General features: G+C 35.6%; 1 protein-coding gene across 3 annotated transcripts in view; it reads left to right on the plus strand.

The window, feature by feature from the left end:
* The window catches only part of LOC106672957 (calcium-transporting ATPase type 2C member 1), a 32,259-nt gene extending 21,017 nt beyond the window's left edge, over positions 1 to 11,242 (plus strand). For 2 of the 3 annotated variants that reach the window (XM_014404815.2, XM_014404816.2), the window contains 15 exons: positions 6,565 to 6,759; positions 6,820 to 6,909; positions 6,969 to 7,066; positions 7,485 to 7,593; positions 7,655 to 7,804; positions 7,861 to 8,197; positions 8,254 to 8,450; positions 8,623 to 8,712; positions 8,795 to 8,896; positions 8,963 to 9,290; positions 9,352 to 9,667; positions 9,730 to 10,063; positions 10,171 to 10,266; positions 10,619 to 10,760; positions 10,818 to 11,242. In XM_014404815.2, the coding sequence (XP_014260301.1) occupies positions 6,565 to 6,759; positions 6,820 to 6,909; positions 6,969 to 7,066; positions 7,485 to 7,593; positions 7,655 to 7,804; positions 7,861 to 8,197; positions 8,254 to 8,450; positions 8,623 to 8,712; positions 8,795 to 8,896; positions 8,963 to 9,290; positions 9,352 to 9,667; positions 9,730 to 10,063; positions 10,171 to 10,266; positions 10,619 to 10,760; positions 10,818 to 10,939 (2,706 nt within the window). In that variant the 3' untranslated portion in view covers positions 10,940 to 11,242. Of the gene's footprint in view, positions 1 to 1,224; positions 1,379 to 6,564; positions 6,760 to 6,819; positions 6,910 to 6,968; positions 7,067 to 7,484; positions 7,594 to 7,654; positions 7,805 to 7,860; positions 8,198 to 8,253; positions 8,451 to 8,622; positions 8,713 to 8,794; positions 8,897 to 8,962; positions 9,291 to 9,351; positions 9,668 to 9,729; positions 10,064 to 10,170; positions 10,267 to 10,618; positions 10,761 to 10,817 lie in introns of those variants that run through there. The other variant, XM_014404814.2, reaches the window with a different exon arrangement.
* The last annotated feature ends 3,181 nt before the right edge of the window (positions 11,243 to 14,423 follow it).

The raw sequence follows: 14,423 nt of genomic DNA on the forward strand, positions 1-14,423 counted from the left end.
TCTCCTTCCCCAAACCCAATCCCTTCGTTCCACTACTACCAATCTAGCACATCTGTCAAACCACACTCACTCATATTGTACTTTTTGTATGTTCCTATCATCGCCATCTCTCCTACCACACTCAATCACACCATTCACCTTCCATCTATCTATCTGTCTCCATACACCTACCCCAAACTAAATCACTTCATTCCACTACTACAATCTATCACCATTTCTTCTACTAAACACATTCATAACATTTCTGTTCTATGTTCCTATCTATCAACACCTCTCCTACCCCAAACTCAATCACTTCAATCCACCACTAAAAATCTAATACCATTTCTCCTACCACACTCGATCACACCACTCCCTTTCAATGTACCTAGAGGTCACCACTACACCTACACCAAATTCATTGCACCACTACAAATCTATTACCATTTCCCCTCCTAAACTCATTCACATAATTTCTGTTCTACGTACCTATCTATCACCACCTCTCGTACCTAACTCAACCACATCATTCCACCACTATCAATCTATCACCATTTCTCCTACCACACCCAATCACTTCATTCCACTAGTACCAATTGATCACCACCTCTCCTACCACACTCAATTACTTCAATCCATTTGATTGTTTTCTATTACCAGATTTACTTACATACTTACTCAATCCCCTTTCCACTAGCTAACACCACTTCTCCTTTCACCTTATCACTCATATGGGATTTTATTTACGGTAGCACTCTTATTTCTATATCTCTTTCCCCCTCTTTGTCCATTCTATGTCCCCTTGTATAGGATGAGACTGAAATTATGGCCTTGCTATTATCTCTCTTTACGACCTAATAAGTTTCTTTCCCGGCTTAAACCTCTCTCCCATGCACCATCCCAATGCTTTCTTTCATACTCGTTACTAGTTTTGCATTTGCGTAAAATAGCGGGTTCAAATTCATATTAAAGTGGAAAGGTTCAGATTTTGGAAAAAATCAGCCGGTTTTTGTATAATTCCGACAGCTTCGGTCCTTGAGTTTATAGCGAGGTGGACGAGCCCCGGATCCGCTCCAGTGCCTCCGGACCCTAGAATCATCTCAACTTGCGATTGTGCATTGAATCCCGGCCCCGATTGCATTTCCCTTTTTCCCCCGTTCGTTCGTCTGATGATGACACCGCGGGCCCCCACCAAAACCCAGGACCCGGTGGGGAGCCCCCGGGGTACCCGGTTCAGTTTTCCCCGGTTCCGACTCCTCGCGGATGCCCAGGCGGCCCAGGCATGGACAACAAAGGGCTCACTATTGAGGATGAGGGAGGCGGCGAAAAGCCGGCCGAAAACCAGGCCGAAGTCCAGCAGGAAAAAGAAGCCGTCAAAGAGCCGGAGGACAGCCCAAAGGTTGGACCTTTTTTTTAATACATATATCAATCTATAAACACAGGAAAAAGTCTTAGGAGGGACAAGACATCTTTTTTTTTATCTACAAACACTATGTATATTCTATGTAAATGTGGTTGAAACTGGCAAAAAAGTCCGTATTTTAATAATATATTGTTGAAAATAAGCTTAACGTTCAAGAAAGCCAAGCTAACTTGATCAGTGATCATCATTGATCCGTAGCTGAATTTTCAACCAAGCGACGAAGAAAAGTTCGAAAATTTGCATCAATTTGTGCAAATTTTAGCCTGGAACTTGAAACTTTTAAACACGATGTGGATAAATAAATAGAGGAAAGAAAAAACGTATTATCGGCGAAAAAAATCAATTTCACACTCTCAATGAATAGTCTAGATTTTTTTCTTTAAATCTATCCGAGTTATCTTGTCTAAAATTGGGTTACCTTTATAAAGTTCGGCAAAACTTTAAAACATCTCGGCACGAGAGGACGAGGGATGAAATAATCCCATTATTGCGCTTTTATTGGATGTAGTGATTCATTATTTTTTATAACCCGTGTGATACAGAAAAATAAGACTTTCTTTTTCTCCAGCTCTCAAATTCATTTGACTTGCGTCACGGCTGTAAATTGGTGATCGTCAAGGTGATTCCAGGAAGGCGTTTTCCCCGGTAATGAAAGGATGTACCCGTGGGAAACGTCCCCGGGTCCAGAAGGTGGCGAAGAAATGGACCGAATTTCGTACGAATTTTATAGGACTTTTTATATCGTAGTTTCCTTTATTACGACAACCCAAATATTGAAATGCCGTGAAAAAAGAAATTCGATAGACATTTCAATGCGTGCAGACTATTTGACACCATTTGTCATTCTCATTAGATTGAAACAGACATAGAAGGACACGTCGATGCTTACGTTCAAAAAATAATTAACTAAAAAACTAACAACGTAATGTCACAAGTTTTGAAAATAAACTGACACAGAATAACTTATTGACTATTGAGAATGACATATTTTATAAAATTTGTTAGCAAAATGGAAAAAAAAAACATTGCCAGTTTCACAAAAAATTGAATCTTTGAATAAAATCGTTATTTTTAACAAAGTCGTACTGTGGAATTTGTGATAATAGAATTCTACGATGACTTTTTTAACTAAACGGAATGGTATACGTTTATTTTTAATAAAATGGAATTTTATCTACATATTATATTGGGTTGTCCGGAAAGTAATGCAGGATTTTGGTATTAAACAAAAAAAAAGAAACTAGTTACTTTAAAGCAATGTTCTTTAATCAAAATAATTTCCCATACTCTCAATACATTTCTCCCAACGTGTTGGTAACTTATTAATTCCGTCTGAGTAGAATTCAGAATTTTTAGAATTGATAAAGTCAATAAATGCATTTTCCAGTTCCGTTTGATTTTTGAATATTATGTGTTGTAAGTAGTGGTCCAGGTGTCTAAAAAAATGGTAGTCAGTAGGCGAGAGGTCCGGAGAGTAGGGTGGGTGAGGCAAAGTTTCATAGCCAAGCTCCAATAATTTTTGTGACGTTACACGTGACACATGTGGTCGAGCGTTGTCATGCAACAAAATGGGCCCTTTCCGATTGACCAAAGAGGGCTTCATTACTGCCAATTTCTGATGCATGGTATTAATTTGGTTACAGTATGATTCAGCATTGATGGTTTCGCCAGGATTTAAGAAGCTGTAGTGTATTAAACCAAATGAAGCCCACCATACCGTAACCATTACCTTTTTTTGATGAGTTGGGGGCTTTGGAAAATGTATTGGAGCTTCTCCTTTGTCGAGCCACTGTCCAGAACGTCTAGTGTTATCGTAGAGAATCCACTTTTCGTCACATGTAACAATTCTGGCCAGAAATGGGTCATTTTTGTTTCGACAAAGAAGTGATGCACAAACATCAAAGCGCTGATTTTTTTGGCGATCGTTTAATGAGTGTGGAACCCAATTTTCGAGTTTTTTCACTTTTCCAATCGCCTTGAGGTGGTCAGCGACGGTCGTTTTACTGACTTTGAGTTGCTCTGCAAGTTCTCGAACAGTTGTTTTGGGGTTTTCTTCCACCACTGATCGCAGAACATCATCATTAAGAGAGGAAGGCCTTCCACGACCTTCTTCATCTTCAAGGCTGAAATCTCCCTCCCGAAATTTTTTAAACCACCTTTGCACAGTGCACTCATTAACACAACCCTCGCCCCAGACTTGGTTAATGTTTCTAGCCGTTTGGGCTCCGCTTCGGCCGAGTTTAAACTCGTAAAAGAAAATCGTACGAAATTCTCGCTTTGACATTATAAGGATGACTGAATTATTTCCAAGTAGCGGAATGCTACAGAGGTAAACAAACAATATCATTTGGAAGAGGATTAATAAGTGTTGACATTCATACAAATGAGTAATCCTGTAAACGTAAACAGAATATTTTATATAGATTTTTTTTAATGAAAACTTAAAATCCTGCATTATTTTCCGGACAACCCAATAATTATTAACAAAGTGGAACAGCATCTGCCATAATTTTCACAAAGCGGAATGACATCTGCATAATTTTAATTAAGTGGAATGAAATCTGAAATATTTTTCCAGAAAAACCATCTTAGAAAATGACATCTTTTTTTGCCTTTAACAACGTGGAATGTCATCTGCCAGTTTCACAAAAAATTGAATCTTGGAATAAAATCTTCATTTTCAACAAAGCCGATATACAGTGGAATTTGTCAATAGAATCCTATGGTGAATTTTTTAAATTAAGTGGAATGACATAAATACACTTTTAATAAAATGAAATGACATCGACATATAATTATTTTTAACAAAGTGGAATGACATCTGAAATATTTTTTCCAGAAAAAACTCTTAGAATGACATCTTTTTTTGCCTTTAACAAAGTGGAATGTCATCTGCTATAATTTTAAAAAAGTGGAATGACATCTGAAATATTTTTTTCCCAGAAAAAACTATCTTAGAATGACATCTTTTTTTGCATTTAACAAAGTGGAATGTCATCTGACATAATTGTAACAAAGTGGAATGACATCTGCTGTTATTTTCAATAACATGAAATGCCACCTACCATAACTTAAAAAATCTATGTTATGCTTGCAACAATTTTAAATAAATTGGAATGACATCTGCCATAATTTTAATAAAGTGGAATGATATCTGCCGTATTTTTGAACGATATAAAATGGCACCTGCCACAATTTTATAACAGTGGTTTTTTTTATTTTATTTTTATTTATCTTTATTTTTAACAAAGTTGAAATACAGTGGAATTTGTCATAATAGAATCCTATGGAGAATTTTTTAAATTAAGTGGAATGACATTTAATTTTAATAAAATGGAATGACATCTACAAATAATTATTTTGTTATTTTTAATAAAGTGGAATGATATCTGCCGTACAAATGTAAAATGGCAACAATGTAAAATGGCATCTGCCACAATTTTGCGACAGTGGAATAAAAACCTTTGTTTTTAACAATTTTAATTAAGCGGAATGACAAATTTATTTTTAATAAAATGGAATGTCATCTACATATAATTATTTTGTTATTTTTAACAAAGTGGAATGACATCTGACATAATTTTTACAAAGTGGAATGACATCTGCCGTAATTTTCAATAGTATGAAATGCCAGCTGTCATAATTTAAAAAATGTGATATTAAATTTGCCATAATTTTTAAATAAATTGAAATGACATCAGCCATGATTTTAATAAAGTAGAATGACCTCTGCCATAATTTTTGAACAATGCAGAATGACGTTTGCAGTAATGTTCAATTAATTGGATTGACATCTACCGTACTCAATTTTCAATCAAATGAAATGACATCTTTTATAGAAATGATGAAGATGGTTGAGTATTTAGATTCACGCTTTGTAAATGCTAGTCCTACTTACACATTTGTTGATTACAAAACAATTGTAAACAGGTTGTAAACAAAAAATCTGTGAGTAGAACCGTCATTTACAAATGACATCTTTTACGCAAAATGAAATGACATTTTCCTATAATTTTCTATAAGTGGATTCATAGAATTGCATATTTTAATTTTTGATGGAGTAAAATGTATTTTTTGTGTCTAATAAGTGTTATATTTATAATTACTTTCACAAAACGCTAAACATTTGCAATATTACTAAATGGTGAAATTATAGAAAAGCATCTATTAATATCTTCTACTATTTTCAATCGCCACCATTTTACACTCATAGAAAGGCATTGTTATTACCACATCCAACAAAAAGTAATGACATCTGCTATAATTTTCCACAAAATTAAATTCTTAGAATTAGATTTTAAATTGATTTCAGCAAAGTGGATGTGGACGATACCTGCCGCAATTTTCCTACAAAATTGATTCTTTTTTTTTTTCTTTACTTACTTTCAACTTTCAAAATAAATTGAAATGTCTCATTATTTTCATCAAAAATGGAAATAGAAAGGCGTAACTTTTCAAAAATGTTTGGCGATTTTACATTTCATTGAAAATTTTCATGTCAGTTTGTCAAGTTTTCATTTTTATAACATTAACAAATATTGTGTCGATTTGTATTGTTCAAAAAATCTTCAGGGAGTTGTTAATTGCTTGTTTCTCCTCTCTTGTCAAATTTTCAACAATGCCCTAATTGTATTTACGACGAATAGGTTCATTGTCTCCAATGACTCAACGCCCGAAGGAATAAATCATTTTTTGATCTTGATCGATTTTTTTTTTTTTTCTGGACGGTATAAACAACTGGCATAGATGGTCCTAGATATCCCGGGACAATTACTTGTGATATGCTGTTATTATCCTGGAGATAATAAACGTGAGAATTTTTTAAAAAGAGACCGATTCTGACAAATTAAACAAGATTGACCTTCGATGTCTCTCTCTCCAATGCGTAAATGTCGACTCAAAATCACGACAATCACTGGTGGGCATCAACAATTAATGATTATGGATTATTCATGGTATGAGATGTGTCGAATTCCTCGATTGAGAGAAGGTGGAATTTTGAATAATTCAGAAACTTTTTCTAAAGATTTTCACAACTGCGGTGCTACTGCTAAATAAAAAATACCGTGGGATTATCATATTATTTGTATAATAAAATTATTATTTATATCCCCCCATTTGTTTAAATGAAAAATTTAAATTGTTAACTGAACTATTTACAGGGAGAGGAAGATAAAATGTGGCTGACCACTGGGGAGGCTTCATGGCTGTCGGCCGAGGACGTGGCTGCACGGCTGCGGGTCGACCTCAGGACCGGCCTTTGGGGACTGGAGCCCGATCTGCGCAGACACATTGCCGGCGTCAATGAGTTCTCAGTCAAAGAGGAAGACCCCCTATGGAAAAAGTACATTGAACAGGTAGAACAATTTCAACGTGCTGTCCAAAATCTGGATTATAATATTCTTTCTTAAATTCAGTTTCAAAATCCTCTCATCCTGCTCCTTCTTGCCTCGGCATTTGTCAGCGTCTGCATGAAACAGTTTGACGACGCAGTCAGCATCACCGTCGTAAGTACTACAGTTTAAAAAAAAATTGATTCAAGAAACTAATTTTTTTTTCCTGCAAGGCCATTATAATCGTCGTGACCGTGGCGTTCATCCAGGAGTACAGGTCGGAAAAATCGCTGGAAGAGTTGAACAAACTGGTGCCGCCTTCATGTCACTGGTAATTTACAAATCCATTTAACACCGTTGAAAATTTGACCTTTGAGTATGAGGATGAAATGACCATGATCAAATCATCCGGGGCTAACATGTACAAAGTTATATATCCAGATAGTTGGATTAGGTATTTATTTTGTTAAATATTTATCATTGAGAAAAAATCAAAGAGTTATTTTATTAATTTGAATGGCCATTTCTGTTTATTTAAACATATTTAATCAAATGAATAATTGTTTATTGTTTTCTTTATTATTTATAAACTTTGTACAGGTTATCTCACCTTCCACTTGAGAAGCTGGTGTTATTTTTTTATTAAAATAAGTTATAAATTGCAAACTAAACACAAATATTTTATACAATTTGCATTCTCAGGTAGAATTCTCAGTTGTTACATTAAATTGAAATTGTTCGGATTTTAGTGTGAGAGGAGGTGTTCTCGAGTCGTTTTTGGCCAAGGAACTCGTTCCAGGTGATATCGTCCATCTAAACATAGGTGATAGAGTTCCAGCAGATTTAAGACTTTTTGAGGTGAAGTTTTTTTTTAAATTTCTTCCCCCACAGGGAACAAACTGACAGGTTTTACTTTTAGGCTATTGACTTGGCCATAGATGAGAGCAGTTTTACAGGCGAGACTGAGGCGGCGGTGAAAAACACTGCCCCGGTGCTTAAGTTGAATGGTCATACGTCCATGACGAACATCGCTTTTATGGGCACGCTCGTCCGATGCGGAAACGGAAAGGTATTGAATTTATTTTATCCCCTTGGTGGTGTTTATTTATATTATTTCTAAACCAGGGAATTGTGGTGAATACTGGAGAAAAGTCTGAATTCGGCGAGGTGTTCAAAATGATGCAGTCAGAAGAAGCGCCAAAGACGCCTTTGCAGAAATCGATGGACAAACTTGGCACGCAGCTCTCGCTTTACTCGTTCGGCATCATCGGCCTGATAATGGTGCTCGGTTGGCTACAAGGCCGTCCGATTCTTGAGATGTTCAACATCGGCGTCAGCTTGGCTGTCGCAGCGATCCCAGAAGGCCTGCCTATTGTTGTGACAGTCACCCTCGCCCTCGGAGTCATGAGGATGGCTAAACGAAACGCAATAGTCAAGAAACTCCCCACTGTGGAAACTTTAGGTAAACCTAAAACAATTAAAAAAATAATAATAATAATACTCTGTAATCTTTTTAAGGATGCGTGAGTGTGATATGCTCTGATAAAACTGGCACGCTGACTAAAAATGAAATGACTGTGACAATCATAGTCACTTCGGAAAATTACGTAGCCGAAGTCACCGGTGCTGGTTACAACGATAACGGTGAGGTTATTATTCGCGACTTTGATGGCAGTCTAGACACCGCAAAATTTTCAATCTACAGATTACTCGAGGTTTGTATCATTCAATATAATTGGTTTTGAAATATTCACGAAGTCATTAATGAATCTGTCATGGTTGTGATATGTTCACCTTAATTGAGTCCTTAATGGATATATCATACTTAATTATCAGTTTAATGTCAAATGGATTATTTATTGTTGACAACTATTTTTATTTTGTCAGGCCGGTGTTTTGTGCAATAACGCTGTGATAATCGGTGAAACTCTTCTTGGACAGCCGACCGAGGGTGCTATACTCGCAGCTGCTATGAAAGTATGTCCAATAACTAAAAATTTGACAATATGAGGAATAGTTTTATAGCAGTTTTTTAAATATTGCTCTTTAAACCTTTCAGCATGGAATGTATGGCATATCAGATAAATACGTTCGTCTTCAAGAATATCCGTTTAGTTCGGAGCATAAGATGATGGCTGTGAAATGCGTCCCTGTAGAAGGGGTGAATATATTTTTTACTTATTTATATATTTAAAAAACAAATTAACATTGTTTTTTAAACAAGCAGGCCAGGAAGGAGATATACTTTGTGAAAGGAGCGCCCGAATTGATAATCCAGCAGTGCAGCAAGGTTCTCAGAAAGGATTACGTCTGCTCCTTGACCCCTGCATATGCGCAAGAGTTGCTCAACGTCGCCCACGAGGTAGAGAGGAAAGGCCTGAGGGTGATTAGTATGGCCAGGGGCGATTCGTTGCAGGACCTCGTGTACCTCGGCATTGTCGGGATCTGTGATCCGCCGAGGCCTAATGTGACTGAAACGATAAACACTTTGAAGCAGGCAGGTGTAAAGGTGAAAATAGTCACAGGGGATGCGCAAGAAACAGCACTCTCAGTTGGTAATTATAATTTAACTTTAAAATATTAATACAATTTTTAAAAAAATGTATTTTTTTATAGCGCAAATGATAGGATTGGATACTGTCCACCATCAGTCTTTATCTGGCGATGAAATTGATGCGATGGGCGAATGCCAACTTGACCAGGTGATCAACAACGTCTCAGTGTTTTACAGAGTCACCCCGCGCCACAAAGTCATGATCGTCAAGGCGTTCCAAAGAGCTGGAATCGTCGTCGGCATGACGGGTGATGGCGTCAATGATGGTGTCGCCCTTAAGAAGGCAGACATCGGCATCGCCATGGGTAAAAATGGCACTGATGTCTGTAAAGAAGCAGCTGACATGATACTTGTTGATGATGACTTCAACACCATAGTGTAAGTCGTGCTTCTTGTTTGATCAGAAATTTAAATTAAAAAAAAATAAAAAAATATTACAGTGCGGCGATTGAAGAGGGAAAAGGGATATATTACAACATCAGGAACTTTGTGAGGTTCCAGCTTAGTACGAGCATCGCCGCTTTGTCTTTGATCGCATTGGCGACCCTGTTCAGAATACCCAACCCTCTGAATGCTATGCAGATTCTATGGATAAACATAATCATGGACGGGCCACCGGCGCAGAGTCTCGGAGTCGAACCCGTTGACAAAGACGTCATCAAACAAGGCCCTAGGAACGTCAAACAGCCCATGATCACAAAGCACTTGATTGTCAATGTATTACTCTCAGCTTGCATAATCATTCTTGGAACCCTCTGGGTCTTCAAAAGAGAGGTAATCAATCTGAGTTCATGTTCAGCTTTGAAAAAAAAATCTGAAATTTGGTTTTGATCATGGTTGAGAGTATATTTTTCCTTTAAATTTAATTTGCCTGTTTTCAGATGAGCGACAACAAGATCACGCCAAGGGATACAACTATGACATTCACTTGCTTTGTATTTTTCGACATGTTCAACGCCTTGAGCTGTAGATCACAGGTAATTCTCTTTTTACCATTTACAGTCAAACTTCCCGAGGTTAAGGTAAAACGAATCGGTCCTGTATCCTCCAAGCCTCAGCTTGTCCTCTCCCAGAAAAAAAGGGAAATTTATCAGACTGACATAAACAGTCAACATTGTTTTTCCATTTTCTTATGCTTGGGCAACACTGTCGGCAACACTGATCAAAATGCCATTCTATTGATTCATGTTCTACTTTCACATAATGTACCTAATAATTTTTTCTATACATGGACCCTCCTAATAAACAGACAAAATCCTATTCTCAAGCAGTGTGCGTTTTTGGGAAACTCAACTGCATTAATATTTAAATAATTTTAATTTTTTTCAGACGAAATCAATTTTTCAAATTGGATTATTTAAAAACAGAATGTTCCTTCTGGCGGTATTGTTCTCAGTCGTTGGTCAACTCCTCGTCATATATTTCAAGCCTCTTCAAACCATATTTCAGACTGAAGCGCTTACACTATATGGTCAGTATTATTATTATTATTATTATTTTTTTTAATAATCAATTGAAATGTTTGTAGATCTTGTATTTCTTATCTGCCTCACGTCGTCCGTATTCATTGTCTCCGAGATAAAGAAGTTCGTTGAACGGCTCATCGAGTCGAGTGGCAAGTCGCCCCATCTGAACATCGAGTTCGTATGACATGCGAAACCCCCCAGGGGTAAAGCGAGAGTAGACTAAAAACAACAGAGAAAAAAATAACGAAAAGAAAAAGAGAGAGAATGAAATCGTGAGGGTCACCTCCGCGATCCCCCATTTTGTTTTCCTTCTTTTCTTTTTACGTGACGTGAGCGCGAATTGGAGCACCGGAAAACGGAAGGCGTCCATGATACGAAGGTCTTCATCCGTGTATAACCCAACGCAAACTGCATCATTTTATAATTTTTCTCTTCTTTTTTTTTTATACATATATAATTTATTTTTGTACATTGTCTTCTGCCTGTTTAAAATTTTTCTTTGTTTTAATTTTTACTGCTGTGTCATTCCAATATTTATTTTGTAATCTTTGTGTTTATTTCTTTCACTTTAGATTATAATTAAATAATTTGATTTATATATTTTTTTATTATTATTTTTTAACCTTTTTCTTTTCTCTTTTCTTTTTCTTATCCTTAAATGCTTACTGTCCATGTCTTAAACTAACATTTTTTTTTTGTATTTTACTTTGTTTGATTTTTTTTAAAAGTTTGCTTGGGGAGTGAACATCTGTCGTCACGAATATCTACTCTACCCTGGGAGGTCATTGAATTGGACAATTTTGAAAAAAATATTTTGGAGAAAAAACTCTTCTTGTGGTCGGTTTACGGCCTTGTTTTCTTTTCATTGCTGGTGTGTGAGCTTCAAAAAGTTTATTGTTTAAAAGGAAAAACTTTTTTGTTTTGAATAATGAGTAAAAACACAAAAAAAAAAGAGCGTTTCAGTTTTAAAAAACTATCACGTTTGTTATTTATTGTAACAGCACTGATTTGTTACTCAAGCTTTACACTTTTTCCTTTTATTTTGTATTTTCTTGTCTAAAAACAAGTGCTTTAAAAAAGCTGTTCTTTGTTTTTAACGAAACACTGACACGTTTTTAAACAATTTTTTTAGTTAAAAAATGTTTAAAACTAAAAGTTGTTTAAAATTTAAAAAAAAAACCTGTTATTCGCTTAGAAACCTTTTAAAAACGATTGTTCTTTGTTTGATCTGTTAAATATTGCATTCTTGTTTTAAGTTATTTGGTGTTTTGTTGGTTTTTGTAGACAAAAAAATATATAAAGCCGTCAAAAGCATGCGCACGTTGAATGCAGGTGGGTTTCTTCTTTTCTCACCCCCTTGTAAGAGGTCGGATGTTATTTTAATTTTTCATTGCACTGTGATAAAAAAGTTGCCCTACATTTATCCTCAAGCGAGTTGGTAAAAAATATTTGTTCGGGGGAGGGAAGAAACCTACAGTTAAGCATACCACAAGAATAAAACGTACAATTTAGGAGCATGGTTTTGAAAATTAAAAAAAAATTATATATATAAACTTTTAAAAACTATAATGTAAAAAAAATGTAGTTCTTTATAGTAATTAGTCATTAGAAGAGATTTTTATTTTGCAGTCTTTTCTACAACCAATTGTAATAAGTGTCTATGGGTTACGGAGGCGATTTGTCACCGACTCACTTCACCTTGACAAAGAAAAGATTGCAAAAAAAATTCGTTTTATAACAAAGTGACCACAAAAAAGAACATTTCTAACATTTTATCATTGATTATTGTGAGAAATTCAATATGAAGTATACTTTAAGCTGTAACCCAGAATCATAATCCTGTATGTTTTATTTATTTATTTTTAATCCAAAAATTGTTTAATATTGAAACAAAAGTGGTTTTGTCGTTTTCCATCATCTTTGGTCTGCCTGTCCGCACTGATAAGGTCTGAAAACTTGCATGTATGCACAAAAACAGTGGGAATTAGGTTAAAAGAACCATCTCTAATCAGCTAATTCTAAAAAATCCTTAACCATCTTTAACAGTTAAAAGCACTATTCTTACCTATTGTAAACCATTCTTAACCTTTAACCTAACAATCTAACAATTTTTATTTTTCCAAACATCACTTGCTATTTTTAACCTTTTTATCCACCTCTAACCATTCTTAATCATGTAAGCAGTGTAAAGGAACTATCCATAACAATCATTAACCATCTATAATAAGTTAAAGGAAACATCCTTAACCAACTCTAACCAGTTAAAGGAACCATCTCTCACAAGTTCAATAAACCACTCCACCAAAACTTAACCATCTCTAACAAGTTAAAGGACCTGTCCCACCAATCCTTAACAATCTGTAGCCATTTTAACCCATTCATAGCCATCTCTAGCCAATATAAAGAACCATCTTTAACCAATATTAACCATCTCTAAACAATACAAAGAACAAAGACTTTACCATCTCTAGCCAGTGAAAAATTGTAGGCACTTTTATCCAATGTTAACCAACTGTAACAAGTTTATGGAACCATCTCTAGCAACATAAGGACATAGTTACTAACCATTTCTAACATGTTAAAGGAACCATGCCTTACCATTTTTAACCATACTTAACCATTTCTAACCACTGTAAAGAACCAAATCTTAGCCATCTCTAACAAGTTAAAAGCACTACACCTAACCATAACCAGTGTAAAAAAAAATCAATCCTTAACCATCATTTCTTACAAGTCTGTGGAACCATCTTTAACCAGTGAAAGGAACCATCTGTAGGCATTTTTACCCATCCTTAACCAGCTCTAACAATTTCATGAAATCACCTTTAACTAGTTAAAGAAACCATCTCTAACCAATATAAGGAAATAGTTGTTAACCATTTGTAACAAGTTAAAGGAACTATCCTTAACCATTTTAACCCATATATAACCACTATAAAGAACCAAACCTTAACCATCTCTAACCCTTCATATCTAACCATAACCAGTGTAAAGAATCAATCCTTAACTTACAAGTTTATGGAACCATCTATAACCAGTTAAAGAAACCATCTCTAACCAGTATAAGGAAATAGTTGCTAACCTTTTCTAACAAATTAAAGAACCATACTCAACCACTTTCAATCACTAAAAAAAACCATAACCATCTCTAAGAAGTTAAAGGAACCATCCCTAACCTATCTATAACCAGTACAAAGAATCAATCCTTAACCACATCTTACAAGTTAAAGGAACCATCTCTAACCAGTTTAAAGAACCAATTCACAACCATCTCTAACTATTCTTACCTGTCTGTAACCATCTCTAACATGTATGACCAATACCCATCATAAAATTCATATCTAACTAGTTAAAGGAACTATCTGTAACTATTCTTACCCATCGTTAGTACTCTCTTATCCATCCTTAATCACGATTAGGCAATTAAAAGAACCATCCTTAACCATCTCAATAAGTTAAAGGAACCATCTTTAACCATACTTACACATCCCTAAATCAAACTCTAGCGACATATGATATCCAACCATTCTTCACAAACTATTCCCTGATGATGGCAGAGTTTGACAGACCATACAGATGAGGACTGGCAGATCAGGGTAATGGTAATTGATCAAATTTACAGGTCCATCGTCCTGCAGACCTCAATGAGAAATATCCAACAAAAAGTG

The sequence above is a fragment of the Cimex lectularius genome, unplaced genomic scaffold, assembly GCF_000648675.2.
Source record: "Cimex lectularius strain Harlan isolate CLEC.00 unplaced genomic scaffold, Clec_2.1 scaffold203, whole genome shotgun sequence".
In the NCBI taxonomy this organism is placed as follows: domain Eukaryota; kingdom Metazoa; phylum Arthropoda; class Insecta; order Hemiptera; family Cimicidae; genus Cimex; species Cimex lectularius.